This window comes from Saccopteryx bilineata, chromosome 3, assembly GCF_036850765.1.
Source record: "Saccopteryx bilineata isolate mSacBil1 chromosome 3, mSacBil1_pri_phased_curated, whole genome shotgun sequence".
Lineage (NCBI taxonomy): Eukaryota > Metazoa > Chordata > Mammalia > Chiroptera > Emballonuridae > Saccopteryx > Saccopteryx bilineata.
In genome coordinates, this window is record NC_089492.1 from 310,608,146 (window position 1) to 310,629,987 (window position 21,842).

The 21,842-nt window shown below is 54.3% G+C and overlaps 2 protein-coding genes across 2 annotated transcripts in view; one reads left to right on the top strand and one right to left on the bottom strand.

Moving 5' to 3' along the window:
- GRIN2D (glutamate ionotropic receptor NMDA type subunit 2D) overlaps positions 1-7,737 on the bottom strand; it is a 37,585-nt gene extending 29,848 nt beyond the window's left edge. The window contains exons 1-2 of the mRNA XM_066271650.1: positions 7,617-7,737; positions 4,021-4,511 (exon numbers count right to left, since the gene is read on the bottom strand). Coding sequence (XP_066127747.1) covers positions 4,021-4,485 — 465 coding nt within the window. The 5' untranslated portion in view covers positions 4,486-4,511; positions 7,617-7,737. The remainder of the gene's footprint in view (positions 1-4,020; positions 4,512-7,616) is intronic.
- Positions 7,738-10,786: 3,049 nt separating this feature from the next.
- KDELR1 (KDEL endoplasmic reticulum protein retention receptor 1) lies at positions 10,787-18,606 on the top strand. The gene is made up of 5 exons (XM_066271651.1): positions 10,787-11,084; positions 11,754-11,854; positions 12,038-12,196; positions 16,039-16,291; positions 17,880-18,606. The coding sequence occupies exons 1-5, from the start codon at positions 10,994-10,996 to the stop codon at positions 17,912-17,914; spliced, it is 639 nt and encodes a 212-aa protein (XP_066127748.1). The 5' UTR covers positions 10,787-10,993; the 3' UTR covers positions 17,915-18,606.
- The last annotated feature ends 3,236 nt before the right edge of the window (positions 18,607-21,842 follow it).

Consider the following 21,842-nt stretch of genomic DNA (forward strand, 5'->3'; position numbering starts at 1 on the left):
GGAGACAGTATGGGACCTTCAACAACCAACAAGGGATCACAGTGCCCAATGGTCAAGAGGGGACCTCATCTCCCAAAAGCTGATAAAGGGCCACAGCTCTCAGCCACCACTGGTGGATAACAGCTCTCAAAATGACAGACTGATCAGCTGTTCAGCAGACCCACCTCCTCCTGGGTTAGGACTAGCCACGTAACTGGGTTCTAGGCTCATTCACTAAAACTCTCCCCCGTTCACCTTGCTTTCTTCCCTGTCTGCGGGGAGATGCAGAGGACTCAGAAGAGAACTCTGAAGTCCTGGGGGATTACAGAGACACAAAAGGGAAGAGCCTGAGTCCCCTGAGTCACCATCTGGAGGCGTGCCACCTCCAGTCAAGAACACCTTTTGGATTTTATATGAGTAAGAAATAACCTTTTTTTCAGAGTGAGCCACTGAGATGTAGGGGTTTATCTGTTAGAGGGGTAACATTATCATAATGAATACACCAGCATCCAGTATGGGAACTATAGTTTCCAGCATCACTGAGAGGAACTATATCCCCCAGCATGCAATGAGGGTGCTGGAAGTACTGTCTCTCCTAACTGGAAGAAGCTTTGCTGAGTGGACTTGCTCTTCTCTGGTTTTCCTTCTATCTTCCTGTCCCCTCTTTGTCTGGTTCCTTAGCTAGACTCTGTTCCCCAATCAGAATTCTAAACACAGGAGTACCCTAATCTTCTTTTTTCTTCTCTGTCCTCTCTTACTGGTGATCTCATCTAGATCCATGCATTTAAATACTGTCTCCTGCACTACCCAATATGGTAGCCACTAGCCATCTAAGGCCATTCAATTTATTTTTATTTTTATTTTTTTTACAGAGACAGAGAGAGAGAGAGTCAGTGAGAGGGATAGATAGGGACAGACAGACAGAAATGGAGAGAGATGAGAAGCATCAATTATCAGTTTTTCGTTGCAACACCTTAGTTCATTGATTGCTTTCTTATATGTGCCTTGACTATGGCCTTCAGCAGACCGAGTAACCCCTTGCTCAAGCTAGCGACCTTGGGTCCAAGCTGGTGAGCTTTCTCAAACCAGATGAGCCTGCGCTCAAGCTGGCAACCTCGAGGTCTCAAACCTGGGTCCTCTGCATCCCTGTCCAACACTCTATCCACTGCGCCACCGCCTGGTCAGGCAAGGCCATTCAAATTTTAATTAACTAAAATTTAGTTTGCTGTTTCACTAACCACATGTCAAGTGTCTAACACCCACACATGGTTAGTGGCTATCATTTTGGATAGAGCAGATCTAGACCATCTTCCTTGCAGAAAGTTTTATTGGACAACCCTAGAGGTGTTGATGACTCCTATAATCAGTCACCACCTCTCTTGTGAGCTCTGGACAAACCTTCCACTCAACATCTCCCCTTGGCTTTCCAAGAGGCATCTCAAAATTGGCATGTCAAAAATAGAATTCTCTATCTTCCTCTCACCTCAAACCTGTTCACCGTCTTTTCCTTATTCACCCAGATGCTCAGATTTCAAAGCTAAATCACCCTTTCCCTCACTTTCCCTCATGCCTGCATTCAGGCCATCTCCAAGTTTTCTTGGCTCTCTGTTCAACACATAACCCTAGTTGTCCGCTCTTCATTAATGTCTTTGTCACAACCCCCCACTGTCATCACCTTCTTGCCTAGACAATGACAACAGCTTCCCAACCTATCTCTGCTTCCATTCTTGGATCTTCCAGTCCATTCTCCAGACAGCAGCCAGAGTGATCTTTTCAAAATATTAATTTGGATCACATCCCTTCTTGGTTGAAAACCTTCCAATGAGTCTATCCTAGAGTCAAAGCCAAAGTTTTCTCTGTGGATCACAGGCCCTGCATGAACTGGACCCCATGACTCTCTGACCTCATCTCCCACCACCCCTAACTCTTTGCTCTTTCTCAAACACATCAAGCTCCTTTAAGCTTCAGGGGCTTTCCAACAGAGGAGCCAATCGCCACCTATGGCTATTCAAATGAGCTGTTACCTCTCTTGGGGATACTTTCCCTCAGCTCTTCCATGCTGGACCTACCCCTCCTCATTCCACAGCCCCAGCTCAGTTGTCCCCATCTCAGGGAGGCCTCCTCTGACTGTCATCGATTGAAGCTCCATCTCGGTCATTACAACATCCTGTTGCTTTCCTCCAAGACAGATTTTTATTATGTTATTTATTTATTTATTGCTTCTCCATTAGAATGCTGTCTCTACATACAGGGACCTTGTATACATATACTCCTTTTATAACTGTATTCTTCAGAATCTAAAACACCCCTGGTGTAGAATTGGCCCTTAATAAATCTTCCAGTAATGTAATGAGAAGAGCAAGTGGATTTACTCTCAAAGCCTGTCCTGTGGTCATAAGGGCCAGGGAGAGGGCAGTTGTTCCAGGGGGATAAGGTCTTCCAGTATGCGATGAACCCCTGAGAGGACCTCACCCTTTGCAGATAAAGGTGTACTGAGAGAGCCAAGTTCCTGACATTCATTGGGGACACAGATGGAGCTATGAGGACCACTCTTTATTTCATCCAAAGACATAGAGGGACTACATTTCCCAAAAGGAAATTGGCGTATATAGAGTGGACCATAGTGCCCAGGATACAATAAACAGAGCAGACCACACTTTTCAGCAAAGGAGTCAGGAGAGACCACATTTCTTGGTATGCCATGAGGTGGCATCCAGGAAGTAATAAGTTCACCTCAAAGGTGATCTGCCTAGAAATCTATGGACAACTCCTATGCCAAAGAGAAGAAAAAGCAAGTTGGACAAAGGCCTTTGCCAGAATGCTCTAGAAAGGAGAGAACTACGAGTCCCAGCATGCAATAGTAATCTAGTTACAAAGCCACTGGTCCTCACAGGAGGGAACGGTGGAGATTTAGGCTCCACCCACTCAGGTGGCCCTATCCTCTGATGATCCCACCTGCCACACTGGCTCCACCTTGAATAGGCCCTACCCCTTCTCTGTACCTTCTCATAGCTGACCCCTTTTCCTACTCAGTCTGCACACTAGGCTAGTTCCACTTCTGCCCTTAGCTACCAGAAGTCCATTCCAGCAGGCCTCTCCTGTGCCCTCGGGAGGGAGGCCTCTCTCCAGGCCACAGCCAGCTCCAGCCTCTACCTCAACCTCTTCTGCAGGTTCCTGGCTTTGGCCTCTGAGTGGCTTGGCCTTCATCCTCCCAGGAGCCTACCACACCTTATGCTGGGTAGGTCCCTGCCAGAACCCCATTGCCTGGACCAGCTTCCTCTGCAGACACCACCCCTTTAGTACAGAGATAAGGCTCTGCCTCCTCCCTGGACTTGCCCTTTCTGACTGGCCCACGTCCCCAAACCCACTTGCTGCCTGGCTTTACCCTCCGCAGCCCACTTCTCACTAATGACTCCTCCTTTTCTCATACTCTTTTCACTGATGACTCTGTTCTTCTGTGTAGATCTCTAGATCCCATGCCCAGCTGGCCAACCCTCCCTGTCTCTGCCTTCCTGGCTCCAGCCTCCTCACTAGACCTGACCCCTTTCTGAACCCCAGTCTTTTCCAAGTGACTCCTCCCTTGCTGATCTTAGATCCCATCCCTCCCTCAGATCTTGCCATCTCAGGCTGGTCTCTTTTTGTTCCCAGTCCCGCCCCTCACTGGCTGGTTCTGCCTCTTGCCCAGATCCCAGAGGCCTTTGCCACTTTGACCTACCCTCTTCCATAGAATCCTCAACGTTCCCCATATACTGATCATCCATGACTGGCCTCTCAGACCCTACTTCTATATGAACCTCCAAGAAAGTCCCCACATGCCTCCAGCTCATTTATAGGCCACGCCCCTCCACTTTAGCCCCGCCCTCACCTGGACCTGACGTCCTGACCCTTACTATCTGCCGGGACCCTTCTCCAGAAGCTGACCTTATGGCTGGCCCCGCCCCTCCAAGCCACGCCTTCCTCACGTGAATGGTCCTGCCCCTACCGCGATGGGCCCGGCCACTCGCCTCTGCCCCCTGCCCCCCGCCCTCAGGTCGCGCGCACCTTGGGCGTGAGCACGAGCGCGGCGCCGCCGTGCACGGCCACGATGGGCAGCGATGTCTGTGCCGAGAGGAAGTCGAGGATGGGCGCGACAGCAGGAGCGCGTGAATCGTCCTCGAAGACGACGCCGTGCACGCGCAGCCCCGACAGCAGGTCGCAGAGCTGCAGCACGAGGCTGCGCGGGTCCGAGCCGTTAAGCACCAGCGCCACTGGCCGCACGTCCAGGCCGGGGCTACGCACAGCCGCCGCCACAGCCGGGCCCAAGCGGGCTGCCTCGGTAGCGTACGCGGGCCCCGAGAACACGAGCGCCACGTTGAGCGGCCGCGCCCCGCCGGGGCCCCCTCCGGGCCCGCCCGGCCCGCCCGGCCCCGGCGCCTCCTCCGGGAACGGGCTGGCGCAGGCGAGCGCCAGCAGCAGCAGCATCTTAGCGGGGCCCCGAGGGCCGCCGGGGCCACCGGCGCTGCGCATCGCCTGCGGGCCCCGCCGGGCGGCCTCTGAGCGCCCGGGCCGGCGAGGGACACGGGAGGAAGGGAGAGCACACAGAGACGGGGAGACACCGGGAGCAGAAAAAGGCACAAATAAGGGGGAGGCACAGAGGTGGGAAGACAGAGACAGGGAGACAAGATGCAGAAAGAGATACACGAAGATGAGATACCGGGAGGGAGAGACGTAAAGATGGGCAAGGAGAGGGAAAAGATTGGAGTGACAGAGAGACGCAGGCAAAGAGTGAGACCCAGGTGGGGAGTGGTGGGGGGTAATGGGGACAGGGGAGATATACAGAAGTGAGAAAAGAGGCAAAGTACAGATGGTGAGGACGACGAGACAGGACAGATGAGAAACAGACCCACAGAGATGGGATTAGAATGGGAGCAGAAAGAGAGACCCAGGGAAATGGGAAGAGAGATGCAAACAATAGACAGATAGGGAGAGAGCGTGACAGAAATCAGGAAAGAGATGGGAGAAGAGAGGGATAGAGGGGCTCAGGGTGAGAGACAGGGAGATGAGGCCAAGAGAAAAGACAGAGTGACAAATAGGGCGGGAATATTAGGGAGGCAAGGAGAGATGCACAGATAGATGAAGGAGGGCAGGAGAGATAAGAGAGATGAGGAAGATGGAAAGAAACTCAGGAAGACAGAGACCCCACAGCCACCGAGAGACAGGCACACACAAGAGATGGGAGAACCAGGCAGAATTAGGGATTGAGGGAGGAGGCAGGCAGAGCAGACAGAAAACAGGAAGACAGAAATAGCAGGCAAGGCAGAGATCAAGACCCCCACCAGGGAGGTGCCCAGCACAGACATGAAAGGAAGGCCAGGAATGCGAGTGGCGGAGGGATCAAAAATAAAGGAAGAAAAAGTGAGGGAAAAGAGATGAGAAAGGGAAAAGGGGTCAGGTGTGTGGGGGAAGAGAGAGAAAAAAATTAGTGGGGCATCCTAAGGAGAGAAAATGCCCCTCACCTTCACCACAACCCCAGCCCATTTTTGTCCCCTTACTCTAGCCACTGTTCCCCCATTCTCCGTGAAAGAATCACAGTCCAGTGTGGTCTGCAGGGGTGGGGGGGTACAGCTGTGGAGAGCTGGGGGACAGGGGTCCCTGGCTCCCAGCCCAGAGCAATTTAGTAAATTAGAGGAAATAACAGCATCTCTTCCTGTGTCCCCTGTTGAATACTAGCTGCCTGGGGTGGTTGGGCTAGAAGCCCAGACTCCTGGCTTCTGGGTCTGAGGGAGGAGGGCATTGGGGCCTGGATTCCTGGTTCCCAGAAACGGATTACAGCCTGCACTAGGGGCTTCCTAAAGGGGTGAGGGTCCAGACAGAGAAGAGTTCTCTCTTGGCTGTCAATCAGGCTCCTGTCTGGTTGCCATGGTAGCACAGGCATATCTATCCCACTGACATAATGGGGAAAAGCCTATACCCTCTCTTCTGCCCAGAGGCTCTCTCTGCCACCCCACACACCTTCACAGAGATCCTGGGTCACTGTCTTCCCAGGAATGGAGGTGGGGGCTCCTAGAATGCCTGTCCCTCCCGAATCCTAGCTCCCCATGTCCCTCCTCTCCTCTGCTCTTCCCCTAGCAGCTGGCTCAATCAGTTCTCAGAATAGCCCCCCTCTGCCCCAAAATAACCCACAGCTGTGGCCTGGCCCTGGCAGGGTTAACACTCGCTATCCTCCGTTCCTGGTGGCTTTTCACTCCTCAGCCCCTCCTCTGCCCCTCACACCCACCCCTCCCAGACCTCTGCCCTTGGGGACCCCAGGGTCCTGCTCCCTGCTGTGGCTCAGGAGGGCAGCTCCAGCCCCACCCGTCTTGGATGCACAGCCCTCTCCCATGAGGGATTCTGAGGGCAGTCTCCCATCCTGGAGAATGAGAAACAGCATCTCCAGCCTCCGGGGGACTCCACAGGCCCAACCCCCAGAACCTGCACCCTCAGGGATTACGTTGTCCAGGCCCCCACTCTCCACCTCCTGAGTCTCAGATCCCACCCCCACCCCCATGGGGCCAGAGAGAGTCCTGTTCCCTGCCCTATCAGGGACACAGGAGACTGAGCCCCAGCGCCCCCTCAGTCAAACACAGAAGCCCTACCCTCCAACTTCTCCAATAGCCTCAGAAGTCCTGGCTCTTGGCTCCCTCCTCACCCAGGACCCAGGAGTCCAGGTGAGTGCTCAGTTCTGTCCTTTCCCAGGACCCAGGAGTTCCAGCTCCCTCCTGCCTCTAGACTCAGGAATTTGGGTGCCCAGCCTCCTCTCTGCCCAGGAACCAGGAGGCCAGGCTGATAGCCCTCTCCTCCCTTAAGGACCTGCCTTTTGTCTCAAACCCCATCAGTTCCCAACACACTGGGCACCCCCTCGGCTCCAGTCTCCCCAGTTGCCTGACTCTGGTCCTGTACACAGCACAGCCTGTCCCCTAGCTGAGGAGGAGAAGGGTGCCAGAGATTCCTGGGGCGCCCCCATCTCCATCACTCCTCCCCAATCCATCACAGAAGAAACGAGAGGCTACTTTGATCAACAGCCCGCCCCCCCCCCCCCGCGTCGTGCTGCAGACAGCGTCCTGTCCTGTCCCCCCCTACAACACCATTCTCTCCCCACCCTAGTCCTGGTGCCCAGAAGAGGCTGGAAGGGTATTCCAGAACCTTGAGGAAGGGGCAGTAGCTTGGGGTGAGGGGTGCTGGGGCCTGGATGCCCTCAAGGTCCTTGGCAGGGGTATTAATAGCAGACTCATAGCTCTGAGAAGGGAGGGCAGAGCGAGAGGAGAGAGGGAGAGGGACGGGCCAGCGAGGGGTGCAGGAAGGGGGGGTTCAGAGGGGAGGTGAGATAGATGGGGGATAGACATATGGGGGATCAGGTAGGTGGGGCTGGGGAGAGGGAGCAAAGTGTCAGGGAAATAGGGGGTTAGGAAGTCTGAGGCGTAGAGACCCAGGAGAAAGGGACTCAGAGAGGGAGAGAGGGGAGAGGAGAGTCCCCAGGAGACAAGGAATCTGGAGGGGGGGCAAAGACCCTGCTCACTGTTCAACCCCCCTCCTTCCCTGAGGCCCAGGGCCAACTTTCCCTGTTGTAGATCTGGGGTCCACGTCCCCACCCCACCCCTGCATCCCTACCCCGGACCTACCTTTTCATGACCCTGTTCTGTGGGGGGATTGCGGGGGGGCTAGGACCGGAACCCGGAGTCCAGCGACCCGAAGATTCCGCCGAGGGCTCAGGGAGCCGCCAGGGGGCCAGGCCCTGGGGTGGCGGCGGCGGCAGCAGCGGCGGTGGGGACCTCCTGCTGGTCCCTTTCTCCGGCTCTCCCTCTTCTTCGGTCCGTCCTGCTCTTTCTGTCCCCCAAGGTTGCGGCCACCCCGACTAGGCGAGGACGCCGCTACACATGTTGCGCTGGAAGTTGGGCCCCGGACATTGCAGAGGCTGTCGGGGTGTCCTCTCACCGCCCCGACCCCTTGGGGATCCCCCTCCGCCCACCCGGGGTGCCCCCCTCTGCTGCTTCAGCCCCGGCTCCTCCCCCCGCCCATGTGTCCAGTCCCGCCTCTCCTTGGCTCATTCGCACCCCTCTTTGTGCCCTCAGCGCCCCCCCAACCAGCGTCTGTGTCCGTCTGTCTGTCTGGGTCACCTCTGAAGCTAGTGGCTGGTGTGTGTATTTGTGTAAGGGGCGGTAGACCGCCTGTCTGGGACCTGCTTGCCCCTTCTTCGCTTAGCCACCTCCAGATCCCCCCTGGACGCCCCCACTCTGAAACCCAGGCAGAAATACACACATACACACGCACAACCTCACTTCCCTGGGATTCCCTTCAACACCCCCAGAGCTTAAGGAGGGAGACACGCGCGCACACACACATACACACACACACACGCGTGCGCGCACACACACACACACACACACACAGGGGTCTGATGGGGGCCGGGCTGCCACTGCCGTCAGGGGCTGTGCGACAGACAGGAGGACAAACAGGCAGCCAGGGACGCCAGACGCCCAGCCGGACGCAGGCAGGAAGCACAGAACCCAGGTACACGCCATCCATTCGGGTTTGGGGGCTGGCGGGAGGAAAATGGGGGCCCACGACACCGAGGCAGGCGGCTCAGGGTCGGTACGGATAGACAGACCCTCCCTCCTTCGCCGCCGCAGCCCTTACAGACACACCCCCCCCTCCACCAGCCCAGCCCCAGACACTCGGACCAACGGATCCTTACCGGGCAGATGGCAGATGCACGAGAGACCCCTGGGGGCCAGGCGGACCCACCCAGGCCAACACCCCCCAGCTGGGCACTGGTGGCCGAGGGAGGCTGCAGGCGGAGGGTGGCGGCAGCGGCCGCGGCTTGGAGGAGCCGGGGCGGGAGGGACTCGCACACTCTCTCTGTTCTCACACACGCACACTCACTCGGGTTGCGATTAACATTCAGTCCCCGTCCGCCCCTGCCAGGAGATCCACAGCCCCCCTCTGGCCTCCCTGGGGACCCCTCCTCCTGCCAGGGCTGGGGGGCCGCCCCCCACCTGCCTCCCAGCCTCCGCCTTCCTCCTGAGACGAGAGTGAGGGGCTGCAAATTAAAAGGGAGGGGGGCAGGTATGGACTCAGAATCTGGCATTGAGACATCAGATTCAGATCTGGACCTCAGGGCCTAGGAGCTGCTGCCCTCTGCCCCCTCCCCACTTTGAGGCTTGAGAAGCAGGAGGCCATTCCCCAACTTTGGTCCCCAATATGCGAGGACCCAGCTTTTGGCTTCTATTGATTCAGAAGGCCAGGACTGCAAACTAGGTCTCCATGAAGCTAGGAGTCTAGGCTTCCAGCCCCCTTCTCTCTCAGACCCAGAAATTCAAGTCCCCAAACCCCTGCTTCCCTGGGGCTCAAAAGTCCAGGCCTCCAGCCCCCTTGCTCAGACCTGGGACTCAAGACCTATGACTCCAGGTGACTGGCTCCTTCTTTCCTCAGGCCCAGAAGCCCAGGCTCCCATTCTCCTTCCGATCCCAGGACAGGGAGTCCAGCCCCTGCCCACCCTGCCCCTCCTCCCTCAGACCCGGGAATCAGGCCCCTGGCCCCTCCTCCCTCAGACCCAGGAGTCCAGGCCCCTGACTCCCTTCTCTAATAGTATCCAGTAATTCAGATGCCCTCCTCCAGGCGAGTCCCCTTTAAGCACTCAGACAACCCAATCCCCTAGCACAAACCACATTCAGGCGGCCACTAGTCCAAGGCTCATGGACAACTATCCATTTCTCTGAGGAAACCATACCTCTGTAACCCTTTTTTATTGATGGGCCTCGGCCTAATGTACATCACCTGTGGGTGCTCAGACATCCAGGGAAAGCTGCATCTGCCCCTAGTAGACACAGCTCAGCCCTTGCAGGTCCCTTAAGGCCAGCGCCCAGCTCCCACCCCTCTATAAAGTGTTGGGGTGGAGTGGGCACAGAACACCTGGGCTTCTAAGGACAGAGGCCAGGAGCTTGTGTGTGTGTGTGTGTGTGTGTGTGTGTGTGTGTGTCCCCGCACGCATGGACCTGAGAGGGGCAATTCTGGAGTTGGGGCTGATGCCAGGGCTGTGGACTGCTGACTCCTGGTCTAGGGGAGCAGGGTGAAAGCTTATCTTCTTGAAAAAGGAGACTGGAGCCTGAATTTGTGGGTCTCAGAGGGAGGAAGGAATGTGTCCCTAGATTCCTGGGTCTAGGATGCTTGAAACACAAGATGGTTGAGGTGGAACCCTAAGGCAGGGGGGCTGGGGGCCTTGACTCCTGGGTCCTAGGGGAAGATTAGGGTTGAGTTCTGTAATTCTGGGTCCTGGGGAGGAAAGGGGCTGCCACTTAGACTCCCTAATCCTAGGGGAAGAGGAGAGAGGGGTTCTAGACTTCTGGGTCCTAAGGCAGGAGACTGCCCAGAGCCTGGACACCTGCTTCCCGGGAAGGGAGGAGGCTGGGGTCTTGGACTCCCGTTTCCTGGGAGGCGGCTGGGGTCCCAGACTCCTGGGTCTGAGGGAGGCGCTGGGGGCTGTTTTCTTGTCCTTTGGGTGCATTAGAGCTCGAGGCCCATGAAAAGCCAGCCACTGGGAACCTGTCTAGGATTTTTTAAAGCTCAGAGGCAAGCCTCGCTAATTGCTGTCAAAGGCAGAGGCTGGGCACAGACTGCCTAGGGGAGCAGGTGCCAGATTTGGGAGTTTCAGATCTTAGCGAACCCGCAAATTTCTAGGAGTCGGCTTTGGGGGTGCACCCAGTGCCGACTCTGCAAGCCGGTTGGTGCAGGGTAGGGGGCGCCAAAGAGCCTGGACTCCGCTCTCCAGGGCGGGGCCTCCCTTCCTGGACGCCGCCCCCTGCCGCCCTTCTCCCTCATCCCAGCTCCGGCTCCGCCACCAGCTCCCGCCTCGACTTCCCCTCCCAGACACCCCTCCCAGGAGCGGAGCCCACCCGAGGGCCCCTTCCCGTCCTCCAGCCCGGCCGCCTGGCCAGAACAGCAGCCTGGGCAGCCCCCTAACAGCCTATACCTCCCTCCAGCCCTGCCAGACCCCCCAACCATGAATCTCTTCCGATTCCTGGGAGACCTCTCCCACCTCCTAGCCATCATTTTGCTACTGCTCAAAATCTGGAAGTCCCGCTCGTGTGCCGGTGAGACGCCCACGGGAGCAGGAGAAGGGGGCGAGCGGCGGGGACATTCCAGGATTCGGGGAAGGGTTTGGAGGCACTAGGGGGACGGGTTCCTCCCCCTACCGCTTGCTGGGGATGCCCCCCCCTTCCAGGTCCGGGGTCACTGGGGGGTCAGCTCCCTTCACCAGACTCGGGGTGCAAACAGTTTGGTGGGGATGGCTCCAGGCACTCAATCCAGTCTCCCCCAGCCCCACTGCGGGCGGCCCCGGGTTCCGGGGCAGAACCGGGAGCTGTAGCAGGCAGGGAGGCGGCTGGGAGTTGGTGACGTGGACCGTGGCGGTCAGGAAGAGAGCGGGAGGGAGGCGACCGGTTCTGGAGGCGCTGAGGTCAAGTGGGGCTCTTCCGAGGCACCACCTGGAGTCTGGACTTTGGAGGACTCTGAGGGGGTCGGGGGTGGCCATGAGGCCTAGGCTGGGACAGAGCCTCGGGCTGGAGTAGCTCTGGAACCGGGCTGCCCCCTGGCTGTGGGCCGTGGGAAAGGGCCGTGCTCAGGCAGAGCCAGCTGTCCCTGGGGAGGCCTCCAGGGACAGCTGCACTCCAGAGCTGCTTCTAGGCTCATCCCAGGTGCTGGGCTTGGTTTATTCCCGTGCAGCCCACTCCCAGCCTTCCCTCACTCTCTCTGCACCGCAGGGATTTCAGGGAAGAGCCAGGTCCTCTTTGCTGTGGTGTTCACTGCCCGCTACCTGGACCTTTTCACCAACTACATCTCCCTCTACAACACATGCATGAAGGTAAGTTTCTACCCTACCTGCTGCGCCCTCCTGTGGGGGAGGGTCCTACTTCTGGGTCTGAGGGAAGAGTTGGCAGGGGCGGAGAATCCTAGGTCTGAGGCAGAAGGGGTGGGGTTCCAGACTTCTGGGATTGAGCCCCATGCTGCTTCCTGAAGTGCCCTCCTCTCACCCCCACCCCCACAGGTGGTCTATATTGCCTGCTCCTTTACCACAGTCTGGATGATTTACAGCAAGTTTAAAGCCACTTACGATGGGAACCACGACACGTTCCGGGTGGAGTTTCTTGTTGTCCCCACGGCTATCCTGGCATTCCTGGTCAACCATGACTTTACCCCTCTAGAGGTACGTTACTGGTGGGGGCTTTATAGTGGGGGGGTCTTTATAGTGGCAGAACAGCTATTGAATGGAATCTCTCAAAGGCTTCCTTCTGAAAAATGTGCTCAAACGTCCTTCCTTTAGGATCTCAGCACATGGGCTCTGGAATGAGGTGATATTATTGCGTACCAGCGCGGCTCTAAGTATTTCGTGCGCACTAACCCATTACTTTCCACAGCAGCCTCATTTTACAGAAAAGGAAACTGAGGCTTAGGGAGTCTGAATGACTCAGCCAAGGTCAACGGCCTCCTGAACAGCTCAGGAATTGGGAACAGGGGGCTCTGGAGCCAGGCTACTTGGATTTGAATCCCAGTTCTGCAACTTTCCACTAGTGTGACCTTGGGCATGTGACTTGACCTCTCTGTGCCTCATTTTCCTTATTTATAGAGTTGAGACCAGGTCACATGAGGATTTATAGATATTATACAGCATCACCTAGTGGTTAAACACATGGACTCTAGAACCAGAGAGCAGGTTTTGAAGCCCACTTAGCAGCCTGGGACTTTGGGCAAGTCAGTTTTGCTGTGCCTCAGTTTCTTTGTCTGTAAAATGGACATAATCATTTCCTACTTCAGAGGTTTTAATGAAGGATTAAGATTGGTAAAGCACAGTGTCTGGCACTAGGCAGGAAGTTCTATGTTAATGTTTCTTCAGTGACTGAAGTGTTTAGTACCATGCTGACACTGTTACTCCTAAACATTACCTGTCATGGTTTTTATTCCATGGTATTTTGGTATCACCTGTGCAAATTCCTGGGAGCAATTTTGGGAGGGCCTGTGCCAAGTCTCAGTCCTTCTCCCCTCAGGCTCACTCCTGCCCAGAGTGGCCAGATGGGCTGATATTTTCAACAAAAGCCACAATTCAGAAGTTTTCCTGTGAGATCTTGCTTTAACATTTTAGGCATAGATTCAAACTGTGTTTCTATAAGCACCCTGCAGGCCAGACAAATCTGACAGAGGGTGACTTTGGCCCACAGGTTCCAGAAATGTTAGAGGGAGGTTATGCCATGCTGTGAGAGGGATGCTGGGTTTGGCTGCAGGCCGGGACTTTGCAGACATATCATCACCCGGAGTATTCACTCAAGCTGGGCCCATTTTGCAGAGGAGGAGACCGAGACTGGGGGGAAGCAGTGGGGCTTGCTCCAGGTGGAAGAGGCCAGACCAGAACCTAGGCCTTTTTTTTTTTTTTTTTTTTTAAGAATTTTTTAAAACATTTTTTTAGATTTATTTATTTATTTATTTTAGAGAGAGAGGAGACACAGAGAGAGAGAGAGAGAGAGAGAGAGAGAGAGAGAAGGGAGGGAGGAGCAGAAAGCATCAACTCCCATATGTGCCTTGACCAGGGAAGCCCAGGGTTTTTTTGAACCGGCGACCTCAGTGTTCCAGGTCGATGCTTTTACCCACTGCGCCACCACAGGTCAGGCAAACCTAGGCCTTTTGAGTCCAGGTTTTTTCTTTTTTCTTTTTGACTCCAGTTTTTTTGGTTTCCTGGTTTAGAAGAGGGAGTTCACTTGTGCAAAGTATTGGCACTGATGGTGAGTCCGTGCTGGCTGTTCTAAATACACCATCATCTGTCTGATCCCTTGACTACCTGGCGAGGCAGACATCCACATCCCCATTTTTTGAAGAGCCAATGTGAGGCTCCAGAGAGAGCTCCCAGGATTTGAACCCAAGTCTCCCTGTTCTCAAAGGCCATGCTATTAGTTGATGCATGTTCAAAAAATTATTTTTAATTATAGAAGAAAACTTATTTTTTTTTCTCTTGAGAAAGAGGCAGGGAGAGAGAGACAGGAACATCAATCTGTTCCTGTATGTGCCCTGACTGGGGAATCGAACCAACAACTTCCGTGCTCTGGGACAATACTCTAACCAACTGAGCTATCTGGCTAGGGCTTAACTTATTTAATTGATTGATTGATTTTTAGAGAGACAGAGAGAGGAAGGGAGAGAAAAGGGAGTGGGAAAGGAAGCATTCATTTGTTGTTCCACGCAGTTGTGCATTCATTGGTTGCTTCCTGTTTGTGCCCTAACTGGGGATCGAACCCACAACCTTGTCGTTTTGGGGACAATGCTCTTACCTGATGGAGCTAACCAGCCAGGGCCAGAAGGAAACTATTCTTTAAAAATTCAGATATTATTAATAGATAAGAATAAATGTGATGAAAACGTGACCTCCCATCTCCCCCTGTGTTGATTCTAGTCCCAAGGGTGACTCCGGGGGTGACACTTGGGTGTGTATCAATTTAATTGGCACCTTTTCTGAGAGCCTCCACTAACCTGACTTGCTAAAAGCCTTGCTGGAGGATGCTGAGTGATTATGGGAGCAAACCCTGGAGTCCAGCTGCCTGGATAGGAATCTACCCACATTTTAGCTGTGCGACCTTGGGACTCAATCTCTTCATCTGTATAATGGGGATAAAATAGGATTTACCTCATAGGGTAAAGGCAGTAACCAGTTAACACCTGTGAGGTTCAGGGAGCAGTGCCTCTTAGAAAATGCTGTATAAGCATGCATTGTTATGAATATGTCCTGCTGTTCCCCACTTCCCTCCCACAAACCAGAACAAGAGGAGGAGCCACACCTGTCACCTGGCCTTGTTCTATGAGGGGAGGTTTCGGTGGGTCTGCGGATCACGAGTTACCCCAGGTGGGACTTTCAGGTTGCTGAGGACTGAAAAGGGACTACAGATGTCTGCAGTCTCTTCTTCCCTCTCCCATGATGCCCAGCTCATAAGTGATGACTGTCACTGGTCCCTAGATGGTGGCCGCTGACAAGCACACGGGAGCTCACTCCCATTCTCTCATTCATTCATTCAGGCATCAAATATGCCAGGCACTGTGCCAGGGGTGGGGTCATAGGGTGATCAAGATGAATGATCCTGAGCCTGATGGCTTACATTCTGGTGAGGGCTGCCAGGAAAGAGATAAGACAGGGTGATGTGACAGTCGTGGGGGGAGGTGGTCAGGGAGGGCCTCTCTCAGTAGGTGACTGATGAGCTGAGCCTGGAAGGAGGTGGAAGAGGCAGTCTTAGGAAAGAGGTGAGGGCATAGCAAGTGCAAAGGTCCTGGGATGGGAAGGAGCCTGGCATGTTGGAAGGCCAGACGGAAGACCTACTGCAGCCTAGCTGCAGCCCAGAGATTGAGGGAAGGGAGTAGGAGATGAGTCAGGATTGGGGAGGGCCTTGAAGACCAAGGTTAGATTTGGATTTTATTCTGGTTGCGATAAGAAGTAGCCACTGGATGGTTTTAAGATGGGGAGTGACACAGTCTGATTTATGTCTCAAAAGACTGCACATAGAATGTCGCCCCTACAAGGGCAGGAAAATCTTCCCCAGTGTAGAGATAAGCAGAGGCACAGAGAATCTGGGTCTCTTGCTCATGGTCTCACAGAAGGGACTCTCTGAGCCAAGACTACAACCTGGTCCGCCTTTTTGGAGAGGCATAATTACCAAGTGCTCATGAGCCACGACTCTGAACTGTTGGTTTGAATCCCAGCTCTGATGCTTCATTTACTAGCTGCATGGTCTTGGGCAAGCTCTTCCTATCTCTGGGCCTGTTTTCTCCTCCCTGTGCTAGTAGAAGGGGGATACTAGGAATAGCACCTCCCTCATGTGGTCATGTTGAGGATTGAATGAGAATACACGTGGCCCCGGCAGAGAGCTGTCTGGCGCACAGGAAGTGCTGGTAGGCATTGCTGTCCTGTTCTCCTCTCTCCAAAATCACTGTCTGCATCCGTCACTGCCATCAGCTTCCTCTCCTGTCCTGTCTCCTCTCACCTCGTCCTTCCCCTGCTCTGCTGCCTCCCTGCAGATCCTCTGGACCTTCTCCATCTACCTGGAGTCCGTAGCCATCCTGCCACAGCTCTTCATGGTGAGCAAGACGGGTGAGGCGGAGACCATCACCAGCCACTACCTGTTCGCCCTGGGCGTCTACCGCACACTCTATCTCTTCAACTGGATCTGGCGCTATCACTTCGAGGGCTTCTTTGACCTAATCGCCATTGTGGCTGGCCTGGTCCAGACGGTCCTCTACTGCGATTTCTTCTACCTCTACATCACCAAAGGTAGCCAGCGTGGGGGCCAGCCAGAAGGGGTCCTGCTCCCTCCCCAGCTTTCGCCCTCCATCTCCCGAGCCATGTGTCACTTGGGAAGGATAGCTTCCTCTCCCATGTCCTGGGGCTCCAGGACCACTGCCCTCTTAGGAATTCAGCCCTCCAGCCCTTAGGGGTCCCTAAGGACTAAGGCGTTGCTCTCCTCGGTCCCCACGTTTCTGAGGGAGGATAGCAAGGCAGCCTTCCTGCACAGAGGCACCTCCTCCTTGGACCATATGGAGTCGGGCACACTTCTCCCCTTAATCCTTGGGTGTTTGTGGGAAGAGGAGACGGGACAAGAGAGGAGTAGGGGTGGCCTCTGACTTTTCCTCTCTCTCAATTTGTCCTGAGCCCTCTTGCTCTGAGGTTCCAGATCTGTAGGGTTTCAGTCTCACACTTACAAAAAATTTGGAGTTCCCATGTCACCAACCCCAGCAGTGCTCAGAGAAGAGATGGCCTCATCTCCGTTCATTGATCTCTGTCCTCACCCTCAGGGACTGAGACCTACTAAGATTGATTGATTGATTCATTCATTCATTCAACCCAGAAATTTATTGGCCAGGGCTGGGTTCTGGGGATACAAAAGTAGGAAAAAAGGTGGATGAGGTCCTCCACTCCCCTTGTCATTTAGTTGGGGGAGATGGTGAATGAACAAATAAAGAGAGGTAGTTGTGGCCTGAGCAGTGGTGGCGGACTGGGATGCGGAGAACCCAGGTTCAAAACCCTGAGGTTGCTGGCTTGAGTGCGGGCTCATTTGGTTTGAGCAAGGCTCATCAGCTTGAGCCCAAAGGTCGCTGGCTTGAAGCCCAAGGTTACTGGCTTGAGCAAGGGGTCACTCAGTCTGCTGTAGCCCCCCCCCCATCAAGGCACATACAAGAAAGCAATTAATGAGAAATTAAGATGCTGCAATGAAGAATTGATGTTTCTCATCTCTCTCCCTTCTAGTCTGTCTGTCCCTATCTGTCTCTCTCTGTCTCTGTCACAAAATAAAAAAATAAAATAAAAGATAGTTGTGGAAAGCTACAGCAGAAAGAAGCCAGGGGTGGGAGCAGCTGTGGAGGGTGAGGGGCCACTCTACAAGGGGGTTCTCAGGGGAGGCCTCTTAGAGGAGATGAAGACTAAAGCAGAGAGACCTGAGAAATTGGGCATCAGTGGGTGTGAAGGAGAGAAGGGCCAGGAGGGCAGAAGTCTGGGGGCAGCCCAGGGCCCACAGGGATGAAGGCGGGGAGGGTGGGACAGGGTGATGTCACTTGGCCAGCCTGCCAGACCCTCGGACCCCAGCTCCCTCACGAGATCCATGGCTCAGGCGGGAGAGAGGTAGTCATCACTAGAAGAAGTGGGGCCTCTTCTAGCCTCAATGCTCAGCCCTAGGATGAGACTAGGGACCCCCCCACCCCACCCCTCAGTAATTCAGGCCAATTTCCCCAGTTTATCATCCAGGGTCCTGGGGCCAGCCCTTCCCGCATCTCTGTCCAGCCTGGCATCCTGCTCTAGGTGTGGGAGGCCATCCTGTCCAGGGGGCACCCACAGTAATGCCTGTCCCCCCCTTCTCTCCTCACAGTCCTGAAGGGCAAGAAGCTGAGTTTGCCGGCATAACCCTGGTCCTCGCCGTCCCTATCCTCGGCAGTGGAGAGGCAGAGGAAGGCGACGAGAGACGAAGAGGACAGGGGTGACTTTTTAGAGAACCAACCTTTCCCCACTCCGTATCTTCCTGCTGCCAGGTTTCAGGCGGTGGTGGAGGACTCAAGACTTGGGGAAGCTCAGGACCTGGGCTGTTTGTAGTTTTTTGCCTTTTAGAGACAAAAAAAAAAAAATCTTTCCACTATTTAGTTTTTGATTCTAATGATTCCTTTCTCTTCTACTCTCTGGCCCCGATTTTTATAAACTGGTTCAAGTATCGGTATTGGGGGGGGCGTAGGGTGAGGGACCTCTCTCCCAAGCCCTCAGCTTCCTTCCAGATCCAACCCCCAGCCCCACTGTTTGCCAAACACTAAATCTTGGACACTTGCCTTCCCAACCTCCAGCCTCCCTCCCTGGCCATGGACACAGCCGCGGCCCCCCGAACTGCCAGGCTGGGGAGAGGCAGGAGAGGAGGAAAGGTCTCCCTGATTTTTTCATAATAATTTTTTCCCCAGAATTAGAGGTTTTCTAGTCTTATACTCATTTTCTGGGCATTCAGGGGGCTCCAGGGTCACTGTGACTCTGCCGCCATGTTTTTGTACAGAATTGATGGTTGATTCTTTGTTCTCTTGAAATAAACCGAGGAAAATGATGCCTCTCTTTCGCTACTCCTTGCCCTCTGTCTCTGGCGTTTGTGGGGTTCGAGTCCAGCCTGTCTGCTTCTGCTTATCTCGCTGACGGTCCGGTCCGCAGGTGCCTGACGCCTGCGAGGAGCAGGAGGACGAGAAACCGGGTTTCCCAAGACTGAGCTGTACCCTGACCCCCCACAGTTCCACTGCAGAAGATGCTCTGGAGAAAAATATCTTGAAGATGCTTCCTGTCTTGGCACAGAACTTCCACAGCTGTTCCCCAAGTCTCCGGGTTATAGACAACCTCTGGAGGTCACCAACAGGCAGCCCCCACCCCACCCTTTTGTTGAGCCTTCTGTTTTCTTTTAAAAAAAAAATCAGTTGCCAGTCTTTAAAAACCAGAGTTTAACATCAAAATCTGAATTTCTGGGTTCCCTTGAAAAAAATACCCGTCGGTCTGATGATGCCAGGTCCTTGTTTCTGGGTGGCAACAGATGGCCGGAGCTGAATGGATGGACACGGGCTTTCCACCTCGGTCCCCATGACTTGGCGGAGGGGTCGATACCATTTATTTTCGGGCTGACAGGTCGTCTTCTGGTTTGTTAGTGGAGTTCAAAGATAGGGAGATGTTTTCTGCGTCTACTTCCAGGTCGGCCTCCCATGGGCCTGCTTCCTTCACTTGCGTTAGCTGCCTGGCCCTCGGACCCTTTGGGAGGTCTGCCTCTGGATTTAGTCCGACTCCCTGCTTGTCCACTGAGACCCTCGTTATCTGCCCCCAGGTCTCTGTGGGATGACTCTGGAGGCTTCAGGAGGCAGATAGCTGGCATTTCCTGAGCATTCCATTAGTGCCAGGCAATGTGGGCCACATGGATGAGCCTGCTTGACCCTCAGCACCCCTGAAGGGAGCTCTGCAGAGGGGGAAACTGAGGCTGAGGGGGAAGTAGCAGAGGTGTGTTTGTGCCCAGTCTTGCTGACTCTGGAACCTGTGTGTTTAGCTACTGCTGTGGGGTTTTTCAATTATTTATATTTTTCTTTCTTTGAAGCCAAGGGACTTTCTGTTTAGAGGAATGTTGTCCAAAAACCTGATCAGGAACAGGGCTGGGAGGGGACCTCTTTGAATGCAGTGTGAAAACCATCATCCTCAATAGGGTCTGAGTCTAGTTTTCTAGCCAACACACCTCGGGCCCGGAGAACCAAGCGGTGTGTCCGGCATGTCGAGCCAGTGACGGTGAGGACCAGAGACCCAGCCTTCCCGTTTCCCTCGCCACGGCGCTGCCCGCCACTCCACTGCCGCCACTCCTCCCAGTGCCTGCGGCTCCGTGCCCTGTCTATTCTGTTCCCCCAGACTGAGCACAGGATCTGCCACCTAAACCTCACAAAGGGGCTGTGGAACCCACGTTTGACACCCCACAACTCATCCCTCTGCCCAGTTGGTAAATGAATGCTCTGCAGGCCACTGTGACCCTTGCGTGGGTGTGTTTTGTTTGGCCTGCCTGATGTTAAAAAAAAAAAAACAACTCACTTAAAAGATGTCCGATTGTTCTAGAAAAACCAGAAGGTTCTAGAGCTACACTGTCCAGTATGGTGGCTATCAGTTACATGTGACCATTAGCACTTGAAATGTGGCGAGTCCAAACTGAGATGTAAAATAATGCAAAGGATTTCAAAAATTTGGTGTGAGGGTATATAAGATATCTAAGAATTTTCTAAACTAATGATATATTGAAGTGATAATATTTTGGATTGGGTTAAATAAAATATATAAAAATTCATTTCATTGTTCTATTTTTGTATGTGTGTGTGACAGAGACAGGGACAGATAAACAGGAAGAGAGAGAGAAGAGAAGCATCAATTTTTCATTGTGGCCTTAGTTTCTCATTGATTGCTCTCTCATTTGTGCCTTGATGGGGATTGGGGGTGGACTACAGCAGATGAGTGATCCCTTGCTCAAGCAACCTTGGGTCCAAGCTGGTGAGCTTTGCTCAAACCAGATGAGCCTGTGCTCAAGCTGATGAGCATGGGGTCTTGAACCTGGGTCCTCTGTGTCCCAGTCTGACGCTCTATCCACTGTGCCACTGCCTGGTCAGGCTGTTCTGCTTTTCTTTTCTTTTTTTTTTTTTTTGTATTTTTTTTTCTGAAGCTGGAAATGGGGAGAGACAGTCAGACAGACTCCCGCATGCGCCTGACCGGGATCCACACGGCACGCCCACCAGGGGTGAGGCTCTGCCCACCAGGGGGCGATACTCTGCCCCTCTGGGGCGTCGCTCTGCCGTGACTAGAGCCACTCTAGCGCCTGGGGCAGAGGCCAAGGAGCCATCCCCAGCGCCTGGGCCATCTTTGCTCCAATGGAGCCTTGGCTGCGGGAGGGGAAGAGAGAGACAGAGAGGAAGGGGGGGGTGTGGAGAAGCAAATGGGCGCTTCTCCTATGTGCCCTGGCCGGGAATCGAACCCGGGTCCCCCGCACGCCAGGCCGACGCTTTACCGCTAAGCCAACTGGCCAGGGCCTGTTCTGCTTTTCTTAATGTGGTTACTAGACTAAAGTTCCAAGCCCTGTGGCTTGTGTTATGTTCAATCAGATAGTGCTGCTCTAGGGCCCCTAGGCCTGTGGTGCTGAGCGGTGGGTGCTGTGTGGTGGGTGCTGAGTGACGGCCCCTGCTAGACAGCCCCTGCCTCCCATATGCACTTAATGGGTGCTTCAACCCTCGGGGTTACTTGCCTGGCCCGACAGACAGGAGCATTCTGTGGCCTGTGCATGGGTCCTTGATGAGCTTTGGGGTTCCAGAAGAAAACCCTATCCTCTTCCTCCACAGTCTTCCAAATATTTGAAGACCAAGGATCTCCCTGACCTCGGTCACCAACTCACTATCCCCTGTTCCTTAAATGACTCCTCACACAGCTTGGTTTTGAGTTGAGTCTCTTGTCACTGGAGTGAGTGAAAGAGCTTGGGCTTTGGTGTCAGTGACAGGACTGGTCCGAGTGTTGGCCCTGATTCTTAGCGCTTTCTCTATGGGAGGAAGCATTCTCTCTCTCTCTCTCTTTCTCTCTCTGAACTTGAACTCCCTCAACTGCACAGTGGGATGTGCATACCTCCCTCCCATGGCTAATGTGGCCTTGGTATGTAATGGGCCGAAAAGACATTTCTTTCCTGTCGCCACCCCTGATTGCTGTTATCACGCAGTACTGGAGTGCCCAGGAGTTGGTGCAGACCCACTGTAGAGCCCCTGAGGTGACCCTGCTGGAGTTCTCCCCTCCACGGCCACTATTGGAACCAGAG